The sequence below is a fragment of the Ornithodoros turicata genome, chromosome 10 (genome assembly GCF_037126465.1).
Source record: "Ornithodoros turicata isolate Travis chromosome 10, ASM3712646v1, whole genome shotgun sequence".
NCBI classification, from domain to species: Eukaryota; Metazoa; Arthropoda; class Arachnida; order Ixodida; family Argasidae; genus Ornithodoros; species Ornithodoros turicata.
The window spans coordinates 22,885,833-22,905,359 of record NC_088210.1 but is presented as its reverse complement, the minus strand read 5'-3'; the positions used below and the strand labels follow the sequence as shown (position 1 = coordinate 22,905,359).

Genomic DNA, 19,527 nt, shown 5'->3' with positions numbered 1-19,527 from the left:
TCTTGGGGAGAGGCACTGCCGACGAAGTTGGATAGAGGAAATTTCCCAGTACACCGCGGTACCGTCGGTTGGGGAGGCAGTTTCTTTGCCGGAGCGCGTAGTGGGGAAGGGGAGAGGGGGAAATCCAATGTATAAAAACTGACTTTTTTTGGGGGGGGGGGGAGCAATTGCCCACCCTGGATCTGCCACGGCACACCCTGTAACACCTTCAAAATTATCTTAAAATAAAGTACCTGCCAAGGAAGTAAGATATGCCCGAAAAGCAAAGCACATATACATCAGCCCCTGAGATGAAAATTTAGTGCAAATTCCTTGTTGGATATGGAAGGTGGGTAAAAATGAGTACTAGTATGCGCTCGGGGGAGGGCTTTTTTGGCCTTTTGGGAGTGCCACAAGCAGGGGCTGATCCGGCTGATCCAGACCTTCAATTTGCGGGTGGGGGGGGGGAGGAGAGAGGGAAATCCAAGGTATAAACTGACGTTTTGGGTGGACGAAGCTCCCCGTATTCGCGCACTGGTCGCAAGATATATGGGGGGGAGGGGGTGCTGGGAAAATCTCTGGGGGAAGGGCATTATGTATGTTGTCAGTTTTTACGGATGGCGGTTCGTTCCTCAATTGAAAAAAAAAAAAAAAACTGTCTTCCCACCGAAAGCGATTGACTTCTTTTCAAACTGCCACGTTTAACCGTCACTTACAATTTCAGTTTCGGTTCTACGGTCTCAGACACACAACATTGGGCATTTGTTTACAATTTGTATTTGCGGCTCCTTATTCGTAGTTGACGGGCTTTTGTATGTCTGTTCAGCGAATTATTGTGCTTTCCGAATACTTATAATGGACAGTCGTGCGACATTGATGGATCTGATCACTAAAATAAGCTCAAGCTCGTTCTCTACGACGTTCAACGCTTTGATTGAAGTGAGCAAAATTTGCAGAAAGAACCCTTCAGCCGTCGCACTCTTCACCCAGCTGGAAGGAATCGCCGCACTAATCCGTTTAATAGAGAAACCTAAATTCTCAGATATTTGCCTAAGCATATTAGCAAACTGCTGCTTAGATGAATCTGCTCGTTTTGAGGTGAGTTCCTGCTCTTTAACCAGTTGGAGTAATAAAATCAAGGACGGGCAGGAATATAGGCGCCTGTCATTGCCTGCGCATTGATCCAATGCATTGTTTTCAGGTTCTAAAGAGTGACGGTCTCAAAAGTGTTGGTAAGTTAGTAGGTAACTTCCTCAACCTACAACCTTCCCCATGACAAACAAAATTGCACTCTGACATTCCTAACATTACACTTTGAGAACGTTGTTAACCTTTCAAGTAATACCGATCTTTCATTTCTATTGCAGTATGTGTCTTCTCGTGCATTGAGAAAGAAAGCATTCGCAATAGGGCATGCAGGGCGCTCGCAAACGTTGCCCTGACGAGTAAAGGAGCTGGTGAAGTCAACAGATGCAATGCAATTCCTCACATTGTGGAGTTTATCAGCTCCTCAGAGCAACAAGACAGCAAGCTAACAGCACTTCGGGCTGTCAGGTACTGTGTCGGTGTCACCTCGTGTCTTTCCAAAATATAAGACGCAGTGGCACAACAACTTCACAGTATGTCAGGAATTTTCCAGGGTAATCATGTGACCACTACGAGCATCACAAGTCAATTGACTTGTAGCTCTCACTTGAGAATACTGAAAGAAGCCTACCCAATGATAGTTGCCACAGCTGGTGACTTTATACCGATGCACTGCCCCATTTGGGCACTGCTCACTGGAGATGACACTGTGCCATTGTGGCAAAAGTGACGAAATTGGGACTGCGGCCGTTGTCACCTAAAAACGACGCTAAATGACGAATGTGTTTCAGAGGCCCTATGTATGTCCCCCTCTTGTGTAGACGATCAACTCTTTCCACTGACGTTGAAATGGCACCTAGATCAGAGTCATCTCATGTTGTAAAGCCATGAATTAAAATCAACTTAAGGTCAAGCGGTACAATTCTTTTTGTTAGCAACCTGAATAGCTGTGGGGTCAGTAAATGTGAAAATGTTAACTTTTCTAATCTCTGGCACTAAGCGCACTGCACGTGTACTGATTGATTCTGCGTGATGTAGGCTGAAGCAGGATTACGCTTCATTCGTATCTCCTGATTATGAATGTTAATTAGCCATATTTTTTGCAACTTCAGTCTTATAACATTTTGAGTGGGTAACCGTGTCTTCAAACGAGCGACATCTCCATGGAATATTCTAGTGGACGAAAGAGCAAAAAACTGTTCATGAGGCAGAAGTTCCGCTGCATCTTATGTTGAGCATTCACACAGCACCAGATTATCGAGAGCGGTGTACTGGGAACACAGCAGACGACACCATAAGACCTGTCGTCTGCTACAGAATATCCCCATGGTTACAAAAGCACAAAAAGACACGACGTTGAGCACCTGCGTTCACGTTGCAGCAGAAAGCTGCGACTTTTTGTGTACCTTCCACTGCAGTATTCCCAGGAATGTCGCTTGTGTGAACGCACAGTAACTGCATATGTATACGAGCGACATTCCGCAGAATACTACAGCGGTAGTTGCGCAAAACGTCATAGCTTTCTGCTGTCATGTGATCTTCACACGCACTGCTAACCGTGGGGAATATCCTGCGACGCAAGTACAAGATATTCCGTAGCAGACGACAGGAAAAGACGCTGACGTAGTCGTCTGCTAAGTGTGCAGTACGCCACTCCCAATATTCCACTGAATGCTGCTGTGAATGCTCAACATAACGTGGGATGGAACTTCGGCTCTGTGGGCAGCGTTTTTGCTTTTTCTTCCACTGGAATCTCTCGTGACGATGTCCCGTGTGTGAATACATGGTAAATGTCTTCTTCTTTGACATCCCCATTGCAAATGATTCTGTATAAGAGAGTTGTTATGTACTTATTGCTTTATATTTGATTTTACTTTGTCTGCTACGTGATAATTGTCGGCACTGTGTGTGACATCCGTGGTTTCCTTGCAGAATTCTGGCTGGCAATCCTCCGTGTCGTGATAAGCTCGTACGCCACAATGCTCCCATGTCCGTTGTAAAACTGCTACCAGCACCTGAGCTCCAGAAAGCAGCTCTACAGGCACTGGCATCACTTTCCCAGGCCTGTTCTACAGAATGTGCATTGCAGGTATTGAGCACATTTATTAATGGGCTTGCTCAATGTACCTCTAATTATTTGTTCGTTTTGCGATTGCAGCTCAGAGAATGTGACGGAATAACAAGCCTTGGAGACATACTCAAAACTACTGATAATTCTATATTAGAGAGCGTCTTCACAATATTGATCAACCTCACCGTAGTTGGAGATCTGCGGCCAGTCCTAGGAGGCGTTGGAGCTGTTACCGCCCTCGTCCAACAGCTTCAGGATTACAAAATTTGCAGGCCGAGTGAGTATGATAGAAAGTCTGAAATGTAGGCGGGCCTTTCTGCTAACCACTCACTTCATTACAACAATTTACCTTTAGCTTTAACACCACTTTGCCTTAGCTCTACCAACGCTAGCTTGCAGCACTTTGCTTTTAGCTCTACAAATTTTGAGGTGAAAGCTAAAGGTGATGTGCCTTATGCTTTTCACTGAAGCATACTTCTTTTGTTTTCCAGGTTACGGCTCGCTATTTTCAGCACTGTGCCGCTACAGCCAGGAATCCGTTAACAGAGTGAGGTTGAGGGAATCAGGTGGACTGTCTCTGTTTATAAACACCCTCAAAAATGAACAAAGAAAAGAACTCTGGCCGTGCACTATTTGTGCAGTGCTGCAGTTCTCTTACGATGAAGTCAGTTTGGAGCACCTCTGGGATCTTGGGTTTGCATCAACGCTTCTGCTGCACATTCAGAGATACACAGAGGCGCATGCGAAGGAGCACCACGATAGCAAAGGTGAAGAAAATACTAGTGCTGGAACCACAGTTACCACCACAACTGATAATAATGAGATTACTCCGGATGATGACCTCGCAGCAGTCGAAGATGACTTCAGTGACGTTGAGGAGCACAGTGTATCGGCATGTGGCGGTGAAGTGAAGGCCACCACACAGAAAGTGTTTAATATACACAGTCCCAGTTACCAGGAGATTCAGAATGCAAAGATTTTGCAAGGTATAGAGACGCGTTCCACCGACTCTGGGTACAACAGCTATCAGTGCAGTCCAAACACTACTGACTTTGGACATCCTGTGTCACCGAGGTCTGCAGGAAGCCCAGTTCCTTCAGAGTATGGGTTGTGGTCCCCTTGCAGCTCACCTCGATGTGAATCTCCCGTTTCAGTTGCTTCCCCAGAACCCTTCAGGTGTTTTTCTCCCGTCTGCTCTGACAGTGAAACTGCCGAAGACTGCCAACTGCAGGAAAGGGCAGCCGAAGCCACTGAGACTTTCGTCTCGAGTCTGGCTACAGAAAATGTACAAGTACAAAACAGTATAAGTCTCACAACACATAGTTCAGTAGAACATGCAGAAATAAGTACACGTAACGCAGCAATTAGTGAAGCTCAACAGCAGACCAACGACTTGTCATCTGAAGCATGGACTACACCAAGTTGCACTACTGAAGCAGTTAGGAGGAGGTTTAGGTCAAATAGCAGTGACTCGAGTGGTGCACAGAAACACAGGAAGGACAGTGGTACGAGGAATTTCCGAAGGGGTTCCACAGACTCCTCAAGGAGTCCTCCACGCAAGCAAAGATGCCAAAGCAGGTCATCGTCCGACTCACGGTTTGTCGTTCCTAAGGACCCTCAGGATGCCTTTTTTGATGCTGTGATAAGGGTGCTGTGTGTATATTCGTACCTTGAGTCTCCCAAATTTGACTGTGCAGCCTGCGGGCTCTTTGCTGCACTGATCAATTACGCGTTCTCTGTGCCTGACCCTATGGAAAGAGCTGAGCAGGCTTTACTTCGTCTCGCTTCGAACGTACACAACTTTGAGAGTATCATAGCTGGGGGTGACTTGATAAATGTGGTGCGAGAGATGCAGCGCCTCGATGATTCCTCTTGCAAGCGGTGTCGGCGTTGCCGCGACCTGGGACAGTCCATCTTGCGCCGCCTGTCATCACTCGCGGAGTCTGGGTTTGGAAGCGGAGTCCTGGCACGAGCCTTGCTGGTTGAAGGGAAAGACCAACAGCAGTCATGCAGTTTGGCAGTTCCGTATGTTGTAAGGTGAAGTTGCTGAAGACTTATATGTTCCACGTGCAAAGTATTGTTCCTGAAAAGCGTTTGTTGTTGACTGTTGAAAGCTCGTTCTATAGTGGATGTGTGTGCATTGTCTTTGTGTTTGCTTCTTAATGGCAGATGATGAATAGTTCGAACTTTGTATTTTTAGTGTAAGTAATAGTGGGCTACTCTGGGACGGTGCAGACGTACACAGTAGACTCTCGTTAATTCAAAGCCCGATAATTCAAACTTTCCGTTAATTGAAACAAATTTGGAATTTTCTTTGGCCTTCTATGCTTGCAGTGTATTGAAAAGCTACTTATTTCAGAAATCAGAAAACGCAGTGTAGCCTTCACTAAGCAGCCCTGCGGTGGCACTAAACTCACGAACGGGAAACCTGAAAATGCTGAAAAGGCATTTGTTCTGTGGCTACAGTGACTACATAGAGAGTTCAAATCATCCATTAACTGTGTCAGTCTTGCAAGGAAAGTGAAAACGAGCTTTATGGTTTACGGTAAAAAGTTTTCACGCTATTAAAGATTACCAGCAGTGCTCATAAGCAGTCTCATTATCCTGCAGCATACAAGACTGCAGTCCCTACCACAAAATTATGCCACCACGTCACAATATTCTCTTGTGGCATACATTTAGATGCATGTCTGATAATTCAAACAAAAATCACTGGTCACCTGGAGTTGAATTAATGAGAGTCTACTGTATCTCCACTCCACTGGCATCCATGTCTGCAATAGGCGCTTACTCAATGCAAACTGAATACAAGCTCATGTCATTCTTCTTCTTTTCTTTTTTTCTAGGCAGAAACCCATATTGCGGCAGCTGCTCTTTGACTGCTCCGGGATTGATCACTTACTCGACATCCTGGAAGAAAAGGGGAAGTGTGTGGAAACGTTTGGGCTTGCGGTTGACAGCTTACACAGGCTGTGCCTTACACTTCGTCCAGAACTATCCAGACCTTGTAATCGAGGAGTAAGCGGCAAGTCCTATTGTCATTTAAAAGCTTTCAACTGTGATGTGCGTTTCCAATTGGATGACGGAGCTGTGCTACAGGGCAACAGGAGTGAACTGAGTTGCAAGAATGCATTTTTTAGGGGTATGTTTTTGGGCCAGTTCATTGAGAGAGGGCAAGAACTTGTGAGCTTTCCCAAAGCATCGTCGGAATCGTTAGCTGTTGTTCTCCATGTGTTGCATGGTTGTGACCTTGAGCACTGCCCATCTACGATGGAATCAAACTTTGGTGACTGCGTTCTCGTTGATATTGGAGTGCTGAGGCTGTGTGACCAGCTCCTTCTCCCGAACTTACAAGAGAGCATCGAGACTAGAGTGAAGAAAAATCTCACTTTCAGAACAGCTGTGAAAACTTATGAATGTGCATGTGAGCTAGACATGTCCGAGCTCAAACTCTTCGTATTGAGGTATGTCATGGCCTCAGAAGGACAGAGGGACCAGCGGAAACTATGTTTTGAGGAACTCCTTCATGGTGGTCAGGCTGGCCGTGTCTTGAATGACATTGTGAGTCTCATCAAGCTGGAGACAAACATGGCTTGGACATGAACGTCGGCTTTCTATTTTTGCCACTTAAACTGACGTTCTGCATGTGCTAAACTGTGCAAAGTACTCCGATGAAGTAGAAGCCTTGCGTGAGACACGAATAAAACTAAAATTTCTACAAAAGTAATGACTACAGCCATGTGCCCGTGTCATTTGGCCTCTTGCACGTTTAAAGGAAAGGTGAAGTGCTCCTTCATATATCTTTCGTTCTTGGCTGCAGCATGTTGTGCAACAAGTAACACAAAATGCCGTGAAGGAATGACGAAAAAGGGTGAGCTTTTGCATGTGGCCTCTGGTCTGTGCACCCAAGCCGTCCACTCCTTCAAAGAGCGTGTGAGCAAATGAGGGAAGGCGATGTTGATTCGTGACTATGGGCGCGTTAAGTAGCTGCTCTCTTACTCCTCCTTGGGTGCTCCGAGTTTCGTGCTCCTGGAGCACGGCTTGAACACGCTCGCTGTGCCGCTGTTGCTCCCTTTCTCTTTTCTTCTACTCTCTCTGCTCTGCTGCCGCCCCACATCTTGCATTCTCTTTCTCCGCTTTTGTGGAGAGGAGGGTAGAGGTCACGGGACTGAGCACGATACCCCTTTTTCGTGCACCCTATAAAAGCTGGGGCGTCAAGAGTGAGCTCGCGTACGGAACTCGGAGTACGAGTATAACCACTTAATGGTAGGAGTGCCAAACACTCGCGCTCTGAAGCAACCACTTAACGCATCCATTGACTGTCCTGACAGGATGACTGATCGGTGATGGTGTCTGGCCTGTGCGAGATACTCACAAAAGGTATTTAAAGGGACGGTCTCGTACAGCCCGGGCGATTCTGAAACTTAGCCAAAACTAGCTTCACGAGTACTGTGCACATACAACCGTCAAAGTTTCGTTCGGAATAACCAAGTCGTTTTCGAGGAATTTGTCGAAACGTGCCGTAATAGCAGACGACGAAAGCTGCGCTTCTCTCATGTATGCGTCATGCATGAGTCACACAGCACAGTGTGTGTTGTGTCGTCTCGTAAAAGTGTGTACGATACATAACCTTAAAATATTCTACTCAAGTTACTGTACATGTTTGCATGGCGCGGCTGAAGCAGTAGCAGCAGCAGACGACTTTTGGTGGCCAATGATAGCTGATTGCTGCTGCTCGTGCAGGCTTGATGCCATTCAGGTCTGCTTACATCATGCAAGGACATAGGACCGTGCCGATGGTTCCTTCCTTTCGGTGTTTTTGTAAATTTGATTGCGCAGTGATAATACACTATGTGCAGTGAAAGTACAGTGCACGGATGACTCCTGATAGCCACGACCCATGTCTAATGCCCCTCACTTGCTGCTTTGAAGAAGACAACTTGCATCTCTGTGTTTTCCATTCCTGGTGCTGATATACTCAGCCCCAGCCTCAACAATGTGAGCATGTGCTTTCCCACACTTGACATGGAGAAAAACTGCAGCCAGAAGAATGATATGAGAATGTAGATCTTAAATACAGGCATTGCTATTAAAGACACCGGTGCAATTTAGCTTGTATGAGTATAGAAAAGTCACAGAAATGATGGCTCGATTGAGCTCCCGCCTAGAGAAGCTAGACCCACTGAAAGTGACTAAATTTAGGACGGCAAAAGCACGCATAACAATTGCAGGTTTTTGTTTTCTGTCTAGCGTCCAACTTTGCACAAAATGCTTGGGAAAATATGCAATGGAAGGAAGGTTAGAAGGAAAGCAAAACAAAAAACAAGCATGTCCTGTTTTTCTCGCTGTGACAGGCAAGTTAATGGTGGTTAGACTCTTCCGTAAACATGAGTTGACCCATAATACCCTACACAGTTCATTAACCCATAATCCCCCTGGACCATTTAAGTACACAGCCAATGATGAGGACAGTACCTTTTAGAGGAACAATCTCTAATTGTAATACCTGCTGCACCCAACCTGAGACTTTTGCTTCATTCAGTCTCTTCTGTTGATGGGATGAATAAATACAGAACAAAAAATATATCTCTCAACGCTTAGGAACTGACCTGCACCTCCTTACCATTAAGCCACACACTTGCAGTTCATCAATGGCTACATAAAGGTACCGGCAACAACTCCAAGCTAGGTGTGAATCCTGCGCGGTAAGTATGCCTGCACTGGCACGGCAATGAATGGTGTACTGCAGGTCATGTCAAATGTAATCTATGTCTAAACCAAGTGTTAGAAATTTGATTCATGCAAACTTTGATTCAGTGTGGTTCCAACGGAGGTCATTACACAGTGACATGACCTGCAGGCATTTGGTGACAACCGACATGCCCATAATTATCCACAGATTTAGCTGAAAGGAAATCACTTATCAAACTAAACAGATGAACTTCGGAATCTTAACTCTGCGGTACCCACGTCCATTACGACAAGGTGCGACTGCATCCCAGAGATGGTGCAATTGTCTGCGGCACTACGGAAATAAAGCCACAAGTTTCTGAGCTATCACATTGTTTATTTCATGGATAGGAAGGCCAAAGGTTACGGGGTGGGGGATTGTATGTAAGGCACACACAGCACTAGTAGTAATTGTGATCACCGCCCTGTATGTACAAGAGGCACACACTCATTGGACAGCCATTATTAAATAGGACTTATACACACTTGTCCACGTTCGCACAGCAGGGCCATAAATAATTTTACCGGTAATCCTTTAGTGGCCTCAGGTAACTGCATTGCAGGTCCATGCAGAGCATAAATTCACATCTCGAAACCATTGCAACCTTCCACGAGGCAATGCCAAAAAAAAAAAAGAAGAAAGAAGAAGAAGTGCTTTAAGTATTTTCCACAGAAACACATACACAAAGAAGAACCGTGTTAGCTTGGTATGTATACGTGTTTCTGGAAACGACATTGTTTTGGAGGACGATGAGAAATGTATGAAAAATTATTGTGCTACCTGTGTAGGTTACAAACTGCATAGTGTCCCCATGTTCCATCAGACTCTCTATGTACAAGGCTAAAAAAATTGAGACACTTGCATTGTTCTCAGTGCTAGCTAGAAAAATAATGGCACAACAAATATTTCCAGAAAAGTGCCCTTTTGTGTTGAAATCTGGCTAGCCTACCGTTTCATCTGCAAGACAGAGGAAGACATCACCAGGATATACTACCTTTCAGTACTAAGGCTTCACCACGGTAAGAATTCACCGGTTCATGTTCCATTTTTACCACCAACACAGAAGGTGACGTGACGCACAATATTATATTTACAAAATAATGAGGATGTGACACCTGGCCTTCGAAAGCCTGTTCTACTCTTCTGCAAATCGTTTCAGCAGAACTACACACACACACACTTTTGCTCTGCCTGGTTCAACAAAATTGTTCGGTGGAGTACTACAGTTATTGTCTGATGACAACAGTAATCGAAACTGTACTGCTGTGATATGTGACCACACTTGTTTTTTTTTTTACATATGATATATTACGTATATAAATCTAGGGATTGTGATGTGCAGAGTGCCGTCCCTCCTGTTTGTTCTTTCAGCCGTAGAACAAAATGCAGTTTCTACGTTGTAGCATCAGCTGTGCTTGCAATGCTTCTGCAGTTGTGACAGTAAAAGAGCCGCTATACAATGAGCATGGTTCCATTTTACCAAGCACTCCACAGGATAGATATACACTTTAACTGTCCCTGCATACCAGCCTTTCATTTTACACGGTATGTCTTTTTTTTTTTTTTAGTACAGTGTACCATTTGCCTACCAACATTCAACTGTGCTTAATATATAACAGATGTTTCTTTCGCTTATCATGATGCATTTCCAACACAGAAGCACAAGAAGTACAAAAGAAATTATACTGTAAGTTAACAACCCTTACAGTTTGCTAACACCAAACCTCTCAAGTGTAGAGATTTAAAAAATCTCACCCGAGCATTGCACATCCTTACCCATTTTTAATAATCTACCCTCGAATGCAGCTGCTGTTTTACAAAATGCACACTTTAGAGCTTACCCTGCAGGCTCTAGAATAATGTCAACTCCTCATGTGCGATACATCACTATGCTCATTTGAAAATATAAAAGTGTAAGAACTAAACCAGCTGCTAAGAAAGGCAGGATCAAAATCATGCCTCGAACCTAAGAAGAGTCAGGCACAAACAGACGTGACTTTGTCACGTTAGTGTCATTTTTTTCTTTTCGATGTAAGGAGCTCACTCTAGAAGTCACTCTATCTAGTCTGGAATCTTGCAGAATCACTGTGGTTTCTCACTAGAAACATAGTTCGAAGAAGCAGGTTCGTGTCAGCCTACCGGGGTGGTCAGTCCATGTGACGATACTTGTGTGAGGACATTTGGGACAGTCCTAGAACAGCGTATTGGCATTTGAGGCAGTGGTAATGTGTTTGCTTGCCATTATAGTTGCAACCGTCGACACCACAGTTCTGCGAAGGTGTGTACTTTTCGAAACCGGCTGCATTTATACTATCGAGCTTTGCGTGCTGTCGCCGGTGTGCCACTACTTTGTTTGTGTCCGTACACACAAAGTCGCACTTTAGACAGTGAAAGTGGGAAGCCTTGTTGCTTCCAGATGACGGCCCATTGTTGTTGGATCCCTGATGTGTCACGTGAGGACATTCGGGTCTTCCACAGTGCACGTTGGCTCGAAACTGTCGGAAGTCACCTCCCATTAACGTGTCCAGCCGCTCGTGGCGAGCAGTATGTTGCACAAACCGTGTCTTGTCACAGAAGCTGTAACCACAGTCCTTTCTCGTACAATGGAAGTGCGTCTGATGCTCCCGGTAGCCACAGTGACGATAACTGCAGTCCTCGTTGAAGCGGAAACGGATGTATCCCTCTGGCACAGGCTCGTCCTTCAAGATGCGTAGGCTTGGGACCTTCATTCGCTTTGGCTCGCTAACCGTCGGAGTCTGCTCCTCATTCTTGCAATTGCCAAACAGCGAACGCTTTTGCTCTGACGTAGCTGCCATGGTGCCTACTTGTGGAGGACCATAAAACAAGTCCCCCGTAGGACACATCAGTGCAAGGTGCTGAAGGTCGATGTTCGGGTGACCGGGCATCTCCCCCAGCGCCAGCAGTGCCGGGTTCAGTGGTGGCATTCCAGAGAGGAGGCCTGGCGATGAGGCTGGTGGCCAGAACATGTGCTGGAGGTTCTGCATGCTTAGCTTTGGAGGTGTGCCAAATATCGGATGCTGTTGGTGCTCAATGGGAAGTCTGTCGTCGTGGTTCGTTTCCTGATGAGGCAGCACTTGCTGAAGAGGAGGAAGCTGACTTAGCTCATCCTTTTTCCTGGTGGGTGAGGGGGTAGGCTCTTCATCAGCCTCAGGTTCAGAATCTCCTTGAGCTGTCGAAGAGACCGGAGAAGAGTGCCCTGAAGGAGGAGAGGTCCTGCCCTCTGGATAGACGGCCACTGGGCTGGGTGCACCAGAGTGCTTCGAGATGTGTGCTCTTAACCGGGAGAAACTGGAGAAAGCCTGGAAGAAAAGTTGGAAATGCTTTGTAACGGTTTAAATTCAGCATATACCGGGTGCACAGTTCCACCAGCGACACTACAGTAGCAAACATTCGTCCTTACCTGTTCACACGTGTTGCAGTGGAAGTGGTCGCGTTTTTTGAACTTGCAGAAGGGTCTACTACAGTTCTGATTGGCGGTGAACATGACATGCTTTTCGGAATCTTGTCCGCTGTTCATCTGCTGGGTTATCGGTTTCAGCAGCAGCTTGGTGAGTGGTTGCTGGTCAGACTCTGGCAATGAAGAAGCAGTGCTTGATGTTGGACTTGGCAGGGACCGCTCTTTCTCCTCGTTGTCTTCCTGCTCTCTCCCATCACTGCCGCCATTCTTGTTGTTCGTAAATGCTGAGAGAGGGTAGAAAATTCCAGCGGACTTGACCACGGTAGTTTTCTGCGAAGTGTCACTCGTAGTCGGACTCGTTGCACGATCTTCATCGCTGGAACAGGACTTCTTAGGCGGAGAGGGTCCCTCTTCCTCCTCCTCTGGGTGCGATGATGAGGACTGCTGATTATGCTTCTGTTCATGGAGACTCATGGTAGAGTAGCGAACAAAGGAGTAGCCACAGCTTGGTCGTGTGCAGTGAAAATGACGGTTGATCTTGTTGCTGTGACATCCTGGCAACCTGCAGTCGACACTGCGATCAAAGAAGACAAATCCTTCCATGATGTCAATATTGTCGTGGAAGTCCTTGGAATGGAGGACAAGGATGTCCTGACGATCCGTAACGTAGTGACAGCGGGGTTGGATGCAGTGAAAATGTCGCTGTCTTTGGAAGGCACATAAGTTGTCTGGGCACGTGCTGCCTTCTGGAAAGGTATAGAAGCCCTCTTGCTCCTGAAAAGAAAAAAAGAAAAAGGCATATTGTATTTGTGAGTATGAATAACACCACACATGGATAATAGCTAATGATGCATGAATAGAGAATTTCTGGTCAGTGGGCACATATCTCTCGGCTATCCCCCCCGCATTTCATTTTTAAAGGGACTATCGCATCTGTCGCGGTCGATTCCATAACTACTGTGCCATTTTACTCCTCGTTCATCAGCGAAAATCCGACTCGAATTAGTGGAGTTGTTTCTCTGCAATTTGATGTAATGCATTGCAATAGCAGACGACGGATGTTGAGAGCATTCCGGAATTCCCTCTCTGGAAATCGGAGAAAACGTTACTTGGACAAGTCCGATCAGTGAGCACCCTTTGGCGCAAACAAGGCCAATCAGGGAGCGGCAATGAGACCTTGGCGTTCGACGGCCGGGCGGGAGTGGTGGCGTCTGCAGGTCGCAGAGAGGTCTGAGACCGGCTCGAGGAATATGCTATTTCTGGTTAGCATCGTACGTGTTTGTACAGCCAGGTGCATAACACAGTGTTCCACGGAACATGGTCATGTCAGCACTCACACTGGTAGGCGAGAGTCGGCGTATTTACCGAGGACTTTTCACTTAGTGTATTGCAGAGTATATTGCCTCAGAGACAATCACCTGCACTGCACTCCATTTCATGTGCCCGGCTTACGTCATTCTGGCTTAACTGCAGATGGTGTGTGAAAAAACTTGTTCATTTAATAAGTAGGCTGTTTTCGAAAGAGAAACTTGGCCAGACTGCGAAACCATGCGGAACATTGCTGTATCGGTCTCGTACACAACTTTCCAGATGCGATAGTCCCTTTAATGCTGCAGCTACGATGTCAGTGAAATATTATTACCTCTGGGTTAAAAGGAAACTGTGATGCTGGTGCTGGTGTTGGGAGGTCATGACTTGGGGTCTCTTTTGGTTCACACTTGACATCTACTTCTACTGGTGCCTGTTTTAAGGGCTGTTCTGGTTGGTCTTGATGCCCCTCTTGTTCTTGTAGCATACTGGCCATTCTTTGGTGGGCTTCCATGTTGAAATCTACTCCAAGAGGCATTCTTAGCATTGATGATGTACCTGGCATCCCCATAAGGCCTGCTGCAGCTGCTGCCATTGCTGAGGACGAGTAGTGGTGGTACATCCCAGCTACATTCTGCTGACTAGATACAGGTGGTCTTGGCAGCTTGAAGCTTGCATAGATTGCCTGGGAAATCTGTGGTGAGCTAGGTGTCATTGGGAACTGTATAGAGGAAAGATACTGCACAATTAGTATTGTGACAGTTGCTCAATATTAACATTCCGATAAAAAAAAACATATTTCACAAGGAACTCACTTCAATGACCCTGTTCTTTGGTGGTCTTCCACGCTTCCTCCTGAAGACACCATCCACGTTCATGGCAGAAATGGCATTAAACTGATCCCTTGACATGCTCAGCTTGGTGGTGTACTCATGCATCTTGTAGTGGTCCAAGCGCCGGAAAGCTTTATCTGAACTGCTTACTATGTCTCTGCAACCATCCTGCAAGCGGAACAAAGAACAAAAGGGAATTCACTAGGACTCTCTTGTCCATTCTGACTAGATGAGATCTGTACTACACAACGTACTTTACGTACAACACTTACTGTAGTGCATCGGGTTAGGCAATTGCAAAGACCACTTACCCATTGGCAGTGGTAGTGCTTCTCCTTGAGTTGGAAGGGGCAGTCGAGTGGACATTCTCCTTCAATGCTTTTTCCGACTGTATGATAGAAACACTGGGTGATCTGGTCTTGGTGCTCGTGGTTCCTGCAGGAAAATACAACCACTCAAATTTCTGCTTCACGCCATAATTTCCATAGCAGGTGGATGTCTTGTACACAACATTAAGCTCCAGTGACACAATGATTGAGTCTGTACAAATGGGAGCCTTGCAACTTTTTTCGGGGAGGCATTTGGTAAGACTGCCTAGTGGGCATGAGTGCATGATGGTCGTGTCCCACGTCTTACTGGTTTGAATGGGCAGTCAGTTGCATTGGCTTGTGCCAATGTGCCATACCTTGTGAGAATATTTTACTGCAGCTCCACATCCATGAACCCTACGCCGTCCTTCACTTTATACGGACGGTAGCAATTGTATTGGACCACTTCATTATTTTTTTACCTTCTTCTTTGTACAGCAGTGGCTGTTTGCTGACATCAGTCGTTTTGCCGTAACCGTTATGGGGATAATAGTGCATGAAGATGCCTCGCTAATTCACTGTACGCAATTTTGCTACTGTGAAGTTCAACAGAAGTGTACCTAGCCCTAGGTACTTGTAGGAAGAAACTTACTTAGCATGTTCGTGCACTCCTGACACATCCTTTCCAGCAAACACCATGGTACAGTTGTCTGTTGTGCAGTGGTAGTGTTCCCTGTAGAGGAACTCGCATTCTGGACGACACAAATCTGTTGGAGAGTACCTGGAACAAAATGCACCAGTTTAAATTAGATAGAACAGAAAACACGGAATTATCTTTTCGTTCTCATGGGAACATGTCGGGCACTCTGTTATTCGTAAAATAATGCTAATAAATTTACCGCGTTAAATATCGCGGCCACATCTCCTCAGGTCTGGAGGCATCCTTGCCAGCCTCTGTTTGTCCATTTCTTGAATTCTCTTCTCTAGCAGAGTACCCAGCGCCAGTGAAGTTAAAGGCCAAGCCAGGATGAATTGCAGCACCCACTCCACAAGCATTGGGAAGGAATGCCGACAAGAATGCAGAATCGAGCATCTGCTGCTTTTGATGGAGGCTAGATGGCAGCACGTCTGAACCTGGAGACCCTTGTATGCTGCAGTTCAGTTTGTCTGGAAGACTTCCAAGAACGTGGTTCAGAGCAGGATTAGACTGGTTCATGTTTTCTGCGAGGGATGGGCTTGTTGTGGTGATGGTACTTGTTCCTTGAAGTCCCGCCGATGATGAGGGAACTACTGGGAATGTGTTCTGCAGTGGCGAGTTGCTAAGGTTGTGGTCACATATACTCAACTGGAAAGGGACAGTCACTGCAATCAGTCACCACAGTAGCAAATCATGTCCTTGATGAAAATATGATTGCGTAAAAAAAACCCTAGTGAAGAAAATATTGCGAACTTCAAGAGCTCGTGCACCCTGCAATCCTCACCTGGTCGGTCACAACAGAAGGTGGCATGTCTCCACTGGAGGAATATGTCTTCAGCATGCTTTGGGCAAGCTTAAACTTTCGATATGCCATTTCCGTGTCCTGCCTTTCGTGTTTCCGCTTGTGAGAGTACAGCTGGCCGCTTGAGTGCAGCACGTACGTGCATCCAGGTCGAATACAATGAATGTGGTTGCAGATCCGAGAAAAGCGGCAGTTCTCGTACGAGCAGTGCTCATGCTTCATGAACTTTTTGAATCCATCCTTGTTCAGTTGCTCATCTTTGATATGGTAAGTCTTGTGCTTCTCTAGAAAACAGAAAGAAAATAAGAATGAATTACTTATTAGTACATTCTGGTAGCATCCACCAAATCTGTTGGTATCTATTGAGTATGTATGCATATATTTTATCTTTCTATTTCCTTGTGTAACATTGCCACATATAACAAATTCCAGGCTCTTGCAGTTATTGCAACATCTCATGGTTGCTTGCAACATCCTGGAATTTTGCACAAATGATGCTCCAACTTATAAACTTTTTTTCCCAACTCAAACAAACGAAAAACACAACCACTAGAATCTTGGGGCACTGAGGATTTGAAGTTTCCTTACAATGTGTAACGTTGCATGTGATTGCCTCTGGGCGCAGCCAGGAGGTTTGGGATCCTAAACATGTTCAGTGTTAACATGTGGAACCCCATCTCATACTACTGCATCATGTTGTGTTCACCTTCTGGCTAAATCACCACATGAAGTATATGTATATAACGTGCTAGCGGTCTGCTGTGCAGAAGCCTTACTGCCACCACAATCTGTCTTTCTGCTATGCCACTTTCAGGCCAATCACATCACTGAGCAAGAATTAAGCATTCCAGTCACCAATGTCATGAGGATGCTTGTAAGTTGTGTTTCATAACCTTTTGCTGATTTTTATGAAATCGTGCTTTGCATATTTTTGCTTCTGCACGTGCTGCTAAGTCATTTCACTTCACTTACCAATATCTGCCTTGTTCTTGAAAGTAGTTTTGCAGCCCGGACGGCGACAATGGAAATGTGTTGTTCGTTGTCCGTAGAAGAGGCAAGAGGGAGTGTTGCAGTCTTCTGTTGCTCGAAACCTTTGGAAACCTTCTTGAATTATAGCAGAATCCTTTCTATGGTAATTGGCATGCATTTGTACATCCGAGGTGCTGATGTATACTTTGTCGCAGTTATCCTGTTACAAAGACAGAAGGCACAGTTATTTACATTAATTCGATTATGATGATTATTATTTTCCTCATTGAGTAATTTACCTTCAAGCAGTGGTAGTGGGTCTGTTTTCGATTGTGTGCGCAGTTGGGAAATTTGTCGGAGCAATCATCCATTGGACTGTACCGCAGAAAGCCATGCTGCAACGACTCATCTCTCTTCTTGTGCCATTTGAAATGTCGTATCATCTCTTCCTTTTTTACAAACACCTGAACAAAGAATATCATCCTCAGGTACATGCCATCGTGCCTTTAAAACGTCCATAATAGGTTGCTCGAGTTAATCGTTTTGTGCTGCCCATGTTGTGCGCTTAATTTTGCAATTCTACGTCGCGATTCTACGATATAATGTCTGGTTATAACGATGCTCGGGTATAGTGATGATCGCGATCGGGGAATACGGATTCGTGATATGCATTACCAGAGCCGCTGCCTACAAACATACAAGTGAACACAGACAAATACACCTTACGCCGCCAAATTCTATGATATAATGTCTGGTTATAACGATGCTCGGATATAGCGATGATCGCGATCAGGGCAAACGGAATCGTGACGTGCATTACCAGAACCGCTGCATACAAACATACAAGTGAACACAGACAGAGGCACCTACGCTGCCTAATTCTTTTGGATAAATGGTTGGGTAAGTAAAGTGCTGATACGTGAGAGATGTGCAAGGGTAAAAGCACTCACCCGAGAGTTGCAGTCCAAGCAATGAAAATGATCCCTATAATTGAGGTCCTTACAGTAATTGCTTCCACACTGACTTGCGCTCGAGTATCTAAAGAAAGGGAAGGAACAGAACGTAGGCAAACATATTCGGGAAGCATACAGGATTTCTTTTTCTTCTTTTCGTGTCTTTGGCTACATACCTTCGCACGTATCGTGAATAATCGATCGGCGCAGACTTCTGGCCGTCCAACTTCACCGGGAGGCAGCTCGCCAAGTTTGTGCTCATGAGACCTGAAGTAGTAAATAGACGTCTTACATTCTCTGTGTGCGAATGTGCTTGATTTTTCTTTTACGAATCATTTTGGGGGTGAACACTCGTTCTTTCGTTTAAGATCCCTCGCCCACTCCCATCCAACGGGGAGATTAATAAAAATAAACGAAAACTGTTCCAGAGCAAGGCACGCACTGACAGACCGAAACGCACAAGTAAAGCCTCGTTATAACGAATTCGCTCCTTCGAAATCGCTTTATTCGAAGTCTCACGTTGCCCCGACAGAAATGCATGCGTCGCGAACCCGATTATTCGAAGTGTCCCTGCAAGCTGACCCCGCTTTGTGCGATGGGGGAACCGGCGCCCTAGATTTGTTTGTTTATTTATTTGTTCACGATGCAAAAGTCACTATTTTTGTGGCACTTCCGCGAAGTGTATGCGTTAGAACGAAGGTTTACTGTGCATACTATTCGCACGAGCATGCAGCTTAGCGCTAATCACTGCTCAGTGCCGCATTCGAAGGTTCCGCACGGGTGTTTGCGCCTTCGAAAAGTGATAACATTTCTATATTGATTCTGGGTTGTCGTGTATCCCTATGTCCTACCTCTTACATCCACATATTGTTCCCCTTCCATCCGCCCCCCCCTCCCCCGCCGCAAAAAAAGAAGAAAAAGACCCAGTCCCGTACACGACCCTTCCGTCTAGACGAATCGGGGATCCCACGAGCGTTAAACTATATAGCGCAAGAAAAATAAACAACGGACGAGACGTGCAAAGCTTCATTGCAGTCGTCGAAAACCCGGCAGTTGGCAGCTCGATCGTGGTTTACGCTCCTCACGAATATTGCGCAAATTGACTGGTTCCGGGAAATGCATCATGCGCGGGCTCCGTCGTTCGAAAACTATCCCTCGACGAGAGGAGTATCTCGAGATGCAGGCTGGTATACAGAACGTGCTTCCATTTTACACGACGCTTTCCTTTCTATTTATTGATTTCCCGCCGAACAAGGTCTCTCCCTTCTTTAGGAAGGACAGAAAAGAGCAGAAACCCACGTATAATCAGAAGCAATCAGGCGTTCTGCTTCCCATGATCCATCAAATTTTTGAAATTGAAATGTCTACGTTT

General features: G+C 45.7%; 2 protein-coding genes across 4 annotated transcripts in view; one reads left to right on the top strand and one right to left on the bottom strand.

Moving 5' to 3' along the window:
* The first annotated feature begins 746 nt into the window (after positions 1-746).
* Positions 747-6,871, top strand: LOC135371074 (armadillo repeat-containing protein 5-like). Its single transcript, XM_064605060.1, has 7 exons — positions 747-1,077; positions 1,181-1,211; positions 1,347-1,533; positions 2,998-3,154; positions 3,224-3,413; positions 3,628-5,173; positions 5,983-6,871. Exons 1-7 carry the CDS (start codon positions 835-837, stop codon positions 6,737-6,739), a joined length of 3,111 nt encoding a protein of 1,036 aa, XP_064461130.1. The 5' UTR covers positions 747-834; the 3' UTR covers positions 6,740-6,871.
* A 2,317-nt stretch (positions 6,872-9,188) lies between these two features.
* The window catches only part of LOC135371073 (zinc finger protein castor homolog 1-like), a 278,514-nt gene continuing 268,175 nt past the window's right edge, over positions 9,189-19,527 (bottom strand). For all 3 annotated transcript variants that reach the window (XM_064605057.1, XM_064605059.1, XM_064605056.1), the window contains 12 exons: positions 18,332-18,422; positions 18,153-18,240; positions 17,502-17,666; positions 17,206-17,422; positions 16,216-16,517; positions 15,634-16,079; positions 15,387-15,515; positions 14,738-14,861; positions 14,409-14,594; positions 13,928-14,314; positions 12,289-13,059; positions 9,189-12,187 (listed from right to left, as the gene is read on the bottom strand). In XM_064605057.1, coding sequence (XP_064461127.1) covers positions 11,015-12,187; positions 12,289-13,059; positions 13,928-14,314; positions 14,409-14,594; positions 14,738-14,861; positions 15,387-15,515; positions 15,634-16,079; positions 16,216-16,517; positions 17,206-17,422; positions 17,502-17,666; positions 18,153-18,240; positions 18,332-18,422 — 4,079 coding nt within the window. In that variant the 3' untranslated portion in view covers positions 9,189-11,014. The remainder of the gene's footprint in view (positions 12,188-12,288; positions 13,060-13,927; positions 14,315-14,408; positions 14,595-14,737; positions 14,862-15,386; positions 15,516-15,633; positions 16,080-16,215; positions 16,518-17,205; positions 17,423-17,501; positions 17,667-18,152; positions 18,241-18,331; positions 18,423-19,527) is intronic.

Excerpts from the sequence above, each read along its gene's own strand:
- LOC135371074 (XM_064605060.1), top strand. The coding sequence starts at position 835 with ATGGACAGTCGTGCGACATTGATGGATCTGATCACTAAAATAAGCTCA. Across the intron at positions 1,534-2,997 it reads ACAGCACTTCGGGCTGTCAG|AATTCTGGCTGGCAATCCTC; the intron begins GTACTGTGTCGG and ends GTTTCCTTGCAG. Across the intron at positions 3,155-3,223 it reads CTACAGAATGTGCATTGCAG|CTCAGAGAATGTGACGGAAT; the intron begins GTATTGAGCACA and ends TTGCGATTGCAG.